General features: G+C 37.1%; 1 protein-coding gene across 2 annotated transcripts in view; it reads left to right on the top strand.

Annotated features, from left to right (window-relative positions):
• LOC117879253 (A disintegrin and metalloproteinase with thrombospondin motifs 12-like) overlaps window positions 1-13,652 on the top strand; it is a 141,518-nt gene that overhangs the window by 70,825 nt on the left and 57,041 nt on the right. For both annotated transcript variants that reach the window (XM_034774306.1, XM_034774305.1), the window contains 2 exons: window positions 5,962-6,206; window positions 7,510-7,651. In XM_034774306.1, coding sequence (XP_034630197.1) covers window positions 5,962-6,206; window positions 7,510-7,651 — 387 coding nt within the window. The remainder of the gene's footprint in view (window positions 1-5,961; window positions 6,207-7,509; window positions 7,652-13,652) is intronic.

Below are 13,652 nucleotides of genomic sequence, written 5' to 3'. Positions count from 1 at the left end.
TTGACTGGAGCTTATTTTACAGGAGTCTGGAAGAATACTATCTCCTTGCCCCCCTTCCCCCCCGCCATGCCTCCCTGCCAAATCTAACTCCTGTTTGGAATACAGATCAAGGTTAATAGTAACATGAGAGAACTTGCTGTACCTGTTTGTTTAGAAATGGGAGTGAAAGATAATTATTCTGAAGGCAAATTTTTAAAACAGGCATAAGGGAACAGTTGCCAGATTTGGTACAGTTCTACAATTAACCTATACGCTTTTGAGAGTCTCTCTTCTTTTCTAGAAAAAGATAAATATTATTTCTATCCCAGCGAAGCAGCAACTAGATGCTTTGCAACTGCAGACTTGGTAGCATCATACTGTTTAAAATGCTATTTGATTAAAATCTTTTAATTTGTCATTTTTAAATATCACCCACATGTGTCCTGCCTCTAAGGCAAATTAGTATCCAGTAAATTGATAAGTCTATTTTACCTTCCTTCTTAAATCAGATAACCTATTAACTCTCATATGTGGTGTCATTCACATTACTGTATATATTCAAAGACCTATCTACAACAGAAGGAGCTGTTGCTTAATTGGGTATTATAATCTCATACAGCACATTTTATTGTTGTTAAAATGGCAAGTTAGTGTTGTATTTGCATTCAGAGATCATGTGTTCAGTGAGTTGCTGCACAAACAAACAGAGATCCATTATTTGTCTTTTTAATATGTGGTACAAGGCAGTTCACACACCTCTTCATCATTTCTTTTATTGATCTATTGAGGAAAACAAGTCTCTAAATAATTAAGGGGAGGGGAGAGAAAGTTGCCCAGGACATAATACTGACCAGCCATATTGAAATAGCTTTTGGGTGAAATTCACTAAAGTCAATGGGAGCTTTGCCATTGGCTTTCATGGGGCCAGAATTTCACCTTTTGTATATTTCTTTTAAGCTCGATCAGGTTTTAAAAATGTAATTAGTTGTACAGTTGGAAAATAATGTTCTCATAGATAATATCATTTCCTTTTCTATAATATATTTTCCTGTGTTCAAGTTTGTTGAAGAAACAGGTTTTGTTCTAGAAAATGCACCATAATACTGGATGTACTGGTAAAATATCATCTGCTACTGGTGATCAAGATGGCAAAACATCCAGTCCCTTCCACCTGTTTTTTTTCCTGCTTAAAAATTGCAGAATTTCTTAAACCAGGTGATCTTGCCTGCATCATGTAAATGACATTTGGAATCTAACCTTATTATTCTTTCTGTATGACACCCTAGAGTGGAGTCAAATTTCAGGTAACACCTTCTGGTTCTAACACAATTTGTCATATTTGGATTTGGATCAGTGTTCCATATTAAACGCTTTTCTTGCTTATCTTACTATATAACTTATGAATGTTACAGTGATATCTATTTCGGTGCAGAGAGAGCTGAAATCAGCAAAATGTGCTTGAGGGAAAAGAATTAAACCATTTTTTAAAAAATCATGAACTGTTTATCCATAATTTCTAGGGATGTCAATTAATCACAGTTAACTCAAGCGATTAAAGCAAAACAAATTAACTAGATTTTAAAAAATAGTCACAATTAAGCAGTTTTAATCACACTGTTAACCAATAATAAAATGCCAATTGAAATTCATTATAAATATTTTTGGATTTTGTTGACATTTTCAAATATATTGATTTCACTTTATATTATAATTTTTTATTACAAATATGTGCACTGTAGAAAGATAAACAAAATAAATAGTATTTTTCAGTTCACCTCCTACAAGTACTGTAATACAATCTCTTTATCATGAAAGTGCAACTTACAAATGTAGAATTATTATTTTTATTTTACATAACTGCCCTCAAAAACAAAATAAGGTAAAACTTTAGAGCCTACAATTCCACTCAGTCCTACTTATTGTTCAGCCAATCACTAAGACAAACAAATTTGTTTACATTTATGGGAGATAATGCTGCTCATTTCTTATTTACAGTGTCACCTGAAAGTTAGAACAGATGTTTGCATGGCACTGATGTAGCCAGCATTGCAAGGTGTTTACATGCCAGATATGCTAAATATTCGTATGCCCTTTTATGCTTCGACCACCATTCCAGTGGACATGCTTCCATGCTGAATTAAAATTGATATTCTATTTTTGTTTAACCATGCAATTAAAACTGTGATTAATCTCGACTATTTTTTCATCCCATGATTAATTGTGATTATTTTTTAAATCATTTGATAGCCCTAATAATTTCATTCTACCCCTTTGCTAACCGGCAAAACAAACATGTGGGACCTGTGTAGCAGCCACAAACGCTGAACAGGACGGAATTTACCTCTGCAGCTGTTCTGCACCCACTGACATAGTGCCCCAATACCTGGCCCTTCTGCGGGTAAACTAAATTTCATGCAGAGAGGCTAAAAGCCACATTCTGTCATCCTTCTCACACAGAGTACTACCTTCTTCCGTTAGTAGTCCCACTGATTTCACAGGGTAAGCTACTATTTAACATGTGTGGCAGAATCTGGCTCTAAATAACTTGTGCAAGGTCACACAGGTACATATGGCAGGTCAGGAATAGAAATAAGATTTTTATTTCTCCCAGTCCCATGCCTTAACCATAGGACCGCTTTCTCAGTATAAATGCATTTGAAATTGAGATGTATCTCATAAGCAAAGCAAGAGAAAGGTATAAGATAACAGGCAATTTCTTTCCATTTCTACCCAATGATGTTGGCTAATATTTTCTAGCCAAAATAAAAGAAACTCTAAGTTGGGTTCCACCATAATACCCTTTAATATCCAGTAAAACTACCCCACCATTGTCTTTAGATTGCATTAAAAAAACTTTCTGCAGATATTTTATGTGCAGAAACTGAGTGACACTGCTTCAGAAAGAATGAAAGAAAGGTTTGTTGTCTAATTTTCTAAGATTGTGTAAGGCTAGCGTTGATACTGCACGCTCATTAAAAAGAAAAAGGGAAATAATTACTTGAATTTCCAGTGCTCTCTACGTCTTTGTTTGCCTAAAGATTATGTCTGCTTTTAGAGTTCTATAGTAAGTATAGTTCTTTTACAGTAAGAAATTATATAGGTCTGATAATTAAACAGCACATGTAAAGTCTAAAGACCTTTAGCTTGTCAGTTCAGCATATTTAACAAAACTGGATCAAAAGCAAGGTGTACATGCTGCCATTTGTTCCAAAAGTAAGTTTGAAGATGTTATTCTGCTTTTAATGGAACAGAGTGATAGAAAAGGAAAGTGAATATAATTTTGATCTAAATGTGTCATTCAAAGACAAGTCCAGCTGGGCTTCTGAGATAATTCTTTCATTTATGCTGCTGAAGCAGTACTTTTTCCACGTCTTCAAATCTACCAAGAGACCAGATGAGCACCCATTGAATCATGCAGTGAAGAGCTTCATATTTGCTTTAAATAATCAGTTGAGTCTTTCATATGGACTGTAGTGCAAGGAAATCAATTTCCCCTGAAAAATGCTTTCAATTTTCTCACATCCCAAAAAGCTTCTCATGATTGAAATGCCATCTTTAATTAAATACCTACTGCTAACACTTATTTTATTAATTACCTTTTTATATGCAGTGTATTACTGCATGTACTTTTTTCTACCCATGCAAGCGGTACATTAGCAGATACAATAGTGTATTATTAAGTGATGGACCCAAATCTTGACCACAGAACATCTCCGAAATGTAGGAAGAACACATTTCTAAAAATTGAGCAGGATTTTGCAAATGGTAGCTTCTTTAAACTGGTCCAAACTTGAAAGAGCAGGTGGCAACAGACAAACAGGAGGGTGGGTAGGATAACAGTGAGCTGACTTACTCTGGTATAAGGAGTAGATGTCAATGGGCCTACTTCTATTCTCATTTATGGTGGTGGAACTATTTACTTCAGTTGTGTTACTCCTGAATTACACCAATATGAAAATATGCAGTGTTATTGTATCCATGTCTGTCCCAGGATATCAGAGAGACAAGGGGAGTGAGGTAATATCTTTTATTGGACCAACTTCCATTGGTGAGGGAGACAAGCTTTTGAGCTTACAAGAAGCTCTTCTTACACAGAGAAGGGTTCTGTGTAGCTCAAAAGCTTGTCTCCCTCACCAACAGAAGTTGGCCCAATAAAAGATATTACCTCACCCACCTTGTCTCTCTAGTATGGAAGGGCTTTCAAGACTTTAGATTCCGATGGGAGTTTGGGCTCCACAAGGGCTGCAGGATTAGGTTCTTGACATACATGTAGTTATAGCATAAATTTCTTTATACCCTAATTATGACATTTCCATTCCCTTCAGTGGTTAAGTATGTTCATTTAACTTTTCAAAAAGAGTAAGTTTTTTGGGGGTGGAGGGGAGAAGGTTAATAGCCTCAGTGAGTTGCTCAGTTCACAGAGGTTTTATAATGCCATCAATATTAATACTCCAATGTGTGGGCTAGATGGCTATGACATTTTGACTGTGATGTTGAGTCTCAAATCTCCAGATCCCGGTCAGACTGAGCTGTGTGCCCTAAGCTGTGTAACCTGGATGGCTACGTGAAAATAGCTCATGGCATCCTAAAGGGGAACAACTGAATAACCTGCAGCTGATTAGCTTTGCTGTCAAAAGCAGCACAATATTCACTAGGAATTAGTGCCGGCATCTGGGAAATCAGAAGATAATTCAGCTGGTCAAAAGAAAATAAACGTAATACAAAGACCAGAATGCAAAAATATATTATCAAACTGTCCCAGTACACTTTAAAACCAAGTTTTTGAGCTACAGTAGAAGGGCCATGCCAAAATAATTGTATCTGTTGAGTTGTTGCTTAACCAATTTTTGTTAAATATGTATTTTTAACACTAATTTTAACAAACATTATTCTAAAGAAGCTTGAATACGAACTTACTGTGTAGCACTTCCATACTTCACAATGGTGGTGTGAGGATAAATATATTAGAGACTGAGGTGCTCCAATACCATGGTAATGGGTGTCAGATAAGCATCCAAGATAGATATTAAAGATTGCTCAGTATGGCTTAGAGCCAAATCCTGCTTACCTAGCTCACATGAGTAGACCTATCGAGGCCATTAAGACTATTTGTGTGAGTAAGGCAAGCAAAATTTAATTCTAAATCCTGGTCTACACTAGGAAGTTTTACCAGCAAAACTTGCCTTATTTCAGCACATGACCACACTCAATTTTGAGTCCTGTCGGTAAAATCTGGACTTTCTGTTGGTGGCTGAAAACACACCCCTCTATTTGGCCTCCATCACTGCAGTATCTGAGTGTCTCAGTCTTTCATCGATTTACCCTCACAACACTCCTGTGAGGCAGGATCATGTTGTTGCCCCCGTTTGACAGATTGAGAACAAAGGGACAGAGAGGCTAAATGACTTTCACAAGGTCACACAAGAAGTTTGTGGTAAAACAGGGTCTTGAATCCAGATTTTACAAGTTCCCAGCTAGTGCCCAAAGCACTGTATCCCTCCTCTCATACATTGGTGACAGCTGATAACATTTCCTGCAAGTTTAAAATATCCTTCCCCATAGGAGGCATCATGACTTAATGCAACTGCCACAGATTTTCTTCGCTGAAATATACAGTGACCATTTTCACATGTCACAGTATTTATGGTAGCTGTTGCCACCTAGTCCATCCTCAATGGAGTTCCTCTAGATTTACTCTGGTGTACCTCAGAGAAGAATGAATATCGATATGTCTTCTAATAGCCTAAATAATAAGCGTATTCCTGTCCTCTAATTGATTCTTGCAACCCAGGAAAACTTTTCATTGAAAGGCACTGTTAACTAGATTTAAAAGGAGACACTGAAACTTAAACTGTATGATAGTATGCTCACCTTACATATTTACAAGTGTGGCTGAGGTTTGTATTTTAAAAAGGTAAGTAATGTGTAATCACTTTCTGTTATAACAATAATCATTTAAATGAACCTGTCTTGTCTCCGTAGGCTATGTTGACATTGGACTGATTCCAAAAGGAGCAAGGGACATAAGAGTAGTAGAAGTGGCAGAAGCAGGAAATTTCCTTGCAGTGCGGAGTGAAGACCCACAAAAGTATTACCTAAATGGGGGATTTATTATCCAGTGGAATGGAGCATACAAAGTGGCAGGAACAACATTTCAATATGAGAGAAAAGGAGATCTCGAAAACCTGACAGCATCTGGACCCACCAATGAGTCAGTGTGGATACAGGTACAGTAAAGGGTCGGCAGCAGACGCTGATAACTCTGGCTGGAAGCGGAATGATCTGGAGCTTTGAAAACAAGGCAGGAAAAAATAACTCACTCACTCCATTGGAATTCCAAGAAAAATTCCTTCCTTATCTTGGTTTGGCTTTGAATGGAGTCATACGACTGAAGGCCTTGATTCAATAGAATTACTTAAGCACACGCATACCTTTAAGAAAATGAGTACTCCCATTTACTCTACTTAAAATTAGTTATGTGCTTGAGTACCTTGATGAACTAGGGCCAAAAACCCAGAGAGGGAAAGACCTATTTAATCATTCAATGCCCACTACATAAAAGTGCTCCCTACGATATATGTTCTGTTGATTTATCCAGTCTAGCTTTAAATATATCAAACTAATATTTACCTTGGGGAAGGTACATGTAGTTTCCCTTTGCTGTCTGTCTCTCTGAATCCTGCCTTTTTCCTGTTTACTTAGTATGCCATAGATAGGTATTAAACATAATACCATAGAAAAAGAAGGGAGGCAGGATTGGGACCTACTAGTGCACCACTCCCATACCTTGAATTTATGGGAAGGATGTATCCAAGTGAGTTTAATGGATGAGCCATGTTCAGTGTGCAGAGTAGGGAACTTAGAACAGGGAAATAAGATTTCTGTCAGTGTTCAATGTTGCCTGGTTGGGTGGGAGTAAACCATTTTATGGAATTGTTTCAGTATTTTATCCCCTAAAGATTATCTTCTTTCCCACCTCTGTTATCTGCCAAAAGTAAATGAACAATTTGTTTGACTTGCTCACTGCCTGTTTCTGCGAAGAATTTTCCTCTTTATTTAAGGAGACATTTAGAAAACAATGTTTTGATAAATATGCTGCTGTCTGCTGAGCTACTAGAAGGAACAGCTGTCATATGGTTGGGACACTATCATTTATCAAATTTGCATATAAATATAGGTGTTAATAAAATGTCCATTTTCAATTATCTCAATTTGGTTATTTTGCATAGCTTTGTCTTGTAGTTGATACCATATACTCTGACCCAAATTTTCACAAGTATGCTTGCAAAAGTATTTGTTTGCTTTAGTGCACCCCACATTTAAATGCACCTACTCCCTTTCCATACCTGTGCACAAGTGAGAGTTTGATATATACATTTCTCAAGAGCAGGCATGCTTCAAGAGTCATATGTTCCCAGGTTGGGTGCCTGTAAATATCTGCAGACACTTTGGACTCTACTCTTGAAGATTTGGGCCAATGTGTTATAGTCACAGACAAGTACATAATTTAATCACTTTTTTTTTTTTTAGCTACTCTTTCAGGAAAATAACCCCGGAATAAAGTATGAATACACTATACGTAAAGAAGGAAACCTTGAGAATGAAGTAGGGGACCCAGAATATTTTTGGCAATATGGAGGCTGGACGGATTGCAGTGTAACATGTGGAAGAGGTTAAGAAACACGCTTTTTTTCTATTATCCTTTTCATTCACTGACATCTGATTTACTCTGTTGATTATAAATTAATAGATTATGAAGCCAGAAGGGACCACTGTGATTATCTAGTCTGACCTCTTGCACCACTAGGTTTGGCAGAATTTGGCTTATTTTTTTTAAATAATCTTGACAGATAATATTGATGTGTGTAAGCATTCCCCCTCCTCCCCCCCCCTCCCCCATTTGTATAGAGTTAATTTTCACAGTTGTGGGAAATTACTGATTTGGGGGGGAGTGTCACACAATAAGTATATAATTATGATATATTTCAGATTCAAAAAATTAAAGATTTATAAGATGGCTGTTTTAGCAGAGCTGTAAGTATGTTTTATGCAGTATTCATTGCATGTTTTATATGCATTCAGATGGGACTGTAATAAGTTCACAAGTAGCATTTTCTTACTTTGCCTATCTATACATTTCAATTATCATCAATGGAAATATTTTTTCATAGGTTTTTGTGTGCACGGTGAAATCAGTGTTTACCGATACAATTCTAATCTTTCCAAGCCTATGTATAACACAGGCCATAGAACTTCCCTGAATTAATTCCTGTTGAGCTAGAACATATCTAAATCTAATGTTGATTTTAAAAATTGCCAGTGATGGAGAATCCACCATAACCCTTTGTTAAAATTGCTTACGGGGGCAGCAAATGGAGTTTTATAACATCTAGCCTGAATTTCATCCTCTTCTACAAACCAAACTGAAAAAATGAGTTTAACAGTGAAGGTAATCAATGTTGCACCTTATTTCCAGTCTGAATTTCTCTAGATTCAGCTTCCAGCCATTCAGTCTTATTAGTCCTGTGTCTGCTAGACTGAAGAGCCTACTATCAAATTTTTGTTCCCATTGTAGGTACTTCGAAACTGTGATCCAGTCACCTCTTAACCTTCTTTATGTTAAGGACCTCAATCTGTTTAATTTGAGTCTGTCACTACAAGGCATGTTTTCTAATCCTTTAGTCATTCTCTTGGCTCTTCTCTGAACTCTCTCCAATGTACCAACAACCTTCTTGAATTGTGAGCACCAGAACTGAACACAGTATTGGTTGCATCAGTGCCAAATTGATTGATTGGCAATCCCTCAATTTGAGGATGATCTCTACCATGGATTTACATATGGGTCCTGAGGTGACTCAGGAGTCCGGTCCTAGAACTGCAAATCCACCCGCAGTAGGTACAGACATTTTGTGGCAGGCCAGCGGACTGCTGGGAGAAAGTTCTTTCTTTTTCCTTCCTCCTCTCTCTATGTTCAGCTTCGAGGACAAGGCACTTCTTCTCGAAGTGGGCCACTGCCTGATGGAGGATATGGCACCTTTGGGGTGGGTTGGTGGCTGCTTTTCCCAGCTTGCGATGGTCACATCAGTTTTCTTAAGATACGCTTTGTGTGTCTTTGTAGCATTTCCTCTGACCACCACGTGCTTCTCTGCCAAATACAGAGGTAATATAATCTTCCTACTCCTGCCTATTCCCCCATTTATGCATCCAAGGATCACATTTGGCCACAGCATTGCACTAGGAGCTCATATTCGGCTGATTATGACCCACCCCCAGAGTTCTACACCTTGTAAATATGTCCCACATTCTTTGCTTCTAGATGTATAGCTTTGCACTTGGCCATATCAAATGCATTACATGCAGCTTACCAAGGGACCCAGATTGCTCCACATTATTGATGTGTCGTCTCCATTATATATCACTCCCCCAATCTTTGAGTCATCTGCAAACTTTATCACTGATTTTATTTTTTCTTCCAAATCATTGATAATAATGTTAAATAGCATAGGGCCAAGTACTGATTGCTGCAGGACTTCACTAGAAACACACTAGCTGAATGATGATTCCCTGTTTACAATTACAGTTTGAGATTTATCATTTAGCCAGTTTTTAATCCACATAATGTGTGCCGTCATGATAATTTTGCATCATTCTGGTGTTTTAATCAAAGTATCATGCAGTACCAAATCAATTGCCTTACAGAAGACTAAGTACATTATTCATTTCTATTATCTGTAACACACACACACACACACACTCTGATTTAGACACACACACATACACACTCTGATTTAGACTTCATTCTACAGCACCTCACAAATGTGATCAAATCATGATCACTTGTACCTAAGCTACCATTAATTTTTAGGTCAGTGATCAGTTCCTCTTAATGTGTTAAGAGGAGGGTTAATATAGAATTTTCCTGTGTTGGAATGTAATTAAAGAAACCAATAATTATCACACTGCCCTCATAAAACCATAACAAGTAGAAAGGGAAAATGCTGATGTAACTTGGCCGCTGCAAGTTTGTTCCTTCCTAGATTATGTACTCTAGTTATAAATGACTCAAGCAATCAGACTCCTATCACTTCCCTTGGACTGTTGTACTGTTAGGAAATTGTCATGTGTAATATTTAGAAATTCCAAGGATGTTATCGTAACAGCATTCTAATTATCGAAGAGCCAAATTGAGGTGAGGTTGTTTAGTTTCTGTTATATAGGAGGTCAGGCTAGATAATGACAAAGGTCCATTGTCGCCTTAAAATCTATTAAAATTGCTTAGGGGGCAGCAAATGGGTTTTTATAACATCCAGCGTGAATTTCATCCTTTTCTACAAACCAAACTGAAAAATGCATTTTTACAGTGTTTTCCAGTGGAGTAATTGTTAGCATTTGTAGTGATCCTGTATACCACCAATGGAGGCTATTAAAGGTATACAGTTTTTTTTTTGCATTACCAGAACTGATTGGATTTTTAATACATTTAAGTAAATTTTTTTTACTTCAGTTTTGTACTGCACTAATAGGAATCAATGTTTCCCAACATTTCTCAGTAATCAGCTAATGTTAAATCATTTTTTAGAACTTGTATCTGTTTAATTCTTTCTACATTATGGTGACTTAAAAAAAATCAAAGTGTTATTGCAGGTCAGTATAGAATTATAAATCAGACAAAAAAATGTTTGTTGTAGAAAGTAGAATAAGAAACATAAGGTGATTCCAACAACAGGTGCAGAAATGTCTTTGATAATAAAAGTAAAGCTTAAGGAATATCATTTTAAACAGATTAATGAAGTGAAGGCAGTGTGATAAGTGAAAGTGAGCATAAAATAGTGAAGATCCCAGGGGCATTTCTGCAAAACAGAGGCTTCAGGTCTTTTCTTTGAAACACAAAATACATTTTTGGAGAAGAATGTTATGAATGGTAAAAAGTCAATTGATTTTTCAGTAGATTTGTAATTAGGTTGACCAGATAGCAAATGTGAAAAAGCGGGACGGGGGTGGGGGGTAATAGGTGCCCATGTAAGAAAAAGCTCCAAAAATCAGGACTGTCCGAATAAAATCAGGACATCTGGTCACCCTACTTGTAACAGTCTTTAAAGAAGTTTGTATTTGGATTTGTTGATTTCAATAAGATCTGTTAGATAGCAGAAAAGTCTGAGCAATGTGGTAGGATTCCCATTGCCTGAGTCATTTATAACTAGACTACATAAAGTAGTGGGGGAACAAACTTGCACCTGCAAGGGGATTGCTAAGAGGACATTGGCCTTTTCCATTTCTAATTTTTGTTTCTGTGAGTGTTGGCAGATAATTATTGGTTACTTTAATTGCATTCCATGAGATTTTGGTATTAAAGGAACAAACAAAAAATCTTGTAACAAATTTAGAGTGAAGTCAAGTGTATTAAGGCAGCAAAGACAAACATTAGTACTAGTATTAGGGGGGAGCCATGTTAGTCTGTATCCACAAAAACAACGAGGAGTCCGGTGCCACCTTAAAGACTAACAGATTTATTTGGGCATAAGCTTTCATGGGTAAAAAACCCACTTCTGATTTTTTACCCACGAAAGCTTATGCCCAAATAAATCTGTTAGTCTTTAAGGTGCCACCGGACTCCTCATTGTTTTTATTAGTACTAGTGTTTAAATCTTCCCTATGAAGAAAACAACTATGGTTATTTATTTTCCATAGTTTGAAGAACTGGCTTGTTACAGCTTTCATTTTAGGTAATTAATGCCTGGGGTCAATGTGATTTTTTTTTCCACGCTAATTATGTGCTCTTACTTTTCTCAGAACACTGGTCTATTGTCAGTCAATAAATCATAGTATTCTTTTCCTGTTAGCAAAAATAAACTAATTAAATTTGAGGGGTTATCTGAAACGATTAAATCCCTTGGACTGAATGTTATGCAGTATACTTGTATAACCCCCATCAATCACCATAGTATGTAAGTGCTGATAATGTTTGATGTTTAATTTAATGAATGGCATGACAATGAAATGAGATTAATGTTTTTTTGAACTGCTTGATTTGTTTTCTTTAAGATTAGCAGAACTATTTTCTTAAGGGGTCCCTGCAAAAAATTATAATCCTGGGAAACACCGTCTGGTTGAAAAGCTGCTTGGATTACACCTGTGATCTTTGGCTCTGTTTTTTGGACTACCAGCTGGATCACTTTAATAGATGGCCCCAGGTTACTTTTGTTTGTTGATTTCTAACAAATGGCATCCCCACTTATTATTGACCTTTTTTCAACTACTAGAGTTCACTTCTAGTTCTCGGCTAAGGTGGAAACTGAAATATAGGGTGGGTTCTGCCACTATATGGCTGCTCAGGGCAGTTAGGGGGTGAATCATAATAGGTCATGATATGTGGAGAAAGAAGCTTGAGCAGGTCCACTAATTTTGCCATATGCAAGTGGGCAGCCAAAGACAGTGGAGCATTAGCACAAAAGGGGAAGTAAACTGCTGCTTATCTATGCCAGTTGTTCCCGCTACTGCACCCCTGTAGCAAGGAGAAAATGAGAATCACAGTTCCAACCTTCCTCTGCTCCTGTGATGGCACTACTCTGCTCTGCCCCCTTACTTAGGGCAGATTGTGATATTGTTTTCTAGAATTAGATAGCAGCACCATTATTGGTGTATTTGGGAAATGCCAGCTGTCTCTCAGTGTAGAAAACTGGAAATTGTTACTCTAAACATGTATTACATATAATGAGGAATAGGAATTATATTAATTGTTGACCTTCTAGACCAAAAAGTATTGACCTATTACGTACTAAATTAATGTGACACACGTTTTCCCCATTAGTTGGTTTGAGAGGCCAGTATGAAATACTATTTCCAAACTCTGTTAAATACCACAACTCTCTGAGCGTCCATAAAACTAGTTTCTTGGTTTAGACAATTATTATTTTTTAGCGCAGTGCAGGGCATTTTAAACTCAGAATTGAATGTCATTGACAATAACAGAGCTGTTGTGCTACATTCAAGCCATCTTGGTATTTTTGAAACAGGTGTTGCTAAGGTGAAGTGGGTTAAAGTTGCCTAGAAGATCATCGTATACTAATAAACATATTATATAACAAGTGTTGTTGAAAATTAGTCCAAAATGGAGTCAAAGAAGTTATGAGAGTTAAGCTCGTTTTGACTAACATGTGGTGGTAAAATGACCTTCAAGGACTTTGTGGGCAGAGTTTCCTTTAATGAAGGACTAGTTATTCCATAAAATAAGAGGAAGTGCCAATTATTTATATAGGCACTATCCAATTATCTGATTGGCATATCCAATGGGATAAGCTTCCCACCACTTATGAATATTTTCTTTCCTGGGAGCAACTGGTAACTCGGGACCTCATTCAAGGCCCATCTGAAGTTAGTGGGAAGACTCCAATTGACTTCAGTGGGCGTTGGATCAGACCCATAATAATAATCCTTATCACAATCGATCAACATCAAGTTGCCTTAATCGATTCTGCCTCCCAGAGCCTGGTTAGAGGGAAATCAGAGCAATCCAGCCAGATGTTTTCTGGAGTCAAGGAAGTGAAGCTGGGTTCATAAATGGTTAAACAAGTCATATGCTGTGGTCTTCCAGCAACAAAACTACAAACTAGAAACAGAAGCTGCATTTTCATGTATTGTTCTAGTTATTTTTCTTCTCTCCTTTGTATGGATTT

Source organism: Trachemys scripta, chromosome 6 (assembly GCF_013100865.1).
Source record: "Trachemys scripta elegans isolate TJP31775 chromosome 6, CAS_Tse_1.0, whole genome shotgun sequence".
Lineage (NCBI taxonomy): Eukaryota > Metazoa > Chordata > Testudines > Emydidae > Trachemys > Trachemys scripta.
This window is presented reverse-complemented; position numbering and strand designations above follow the sequence as displayed.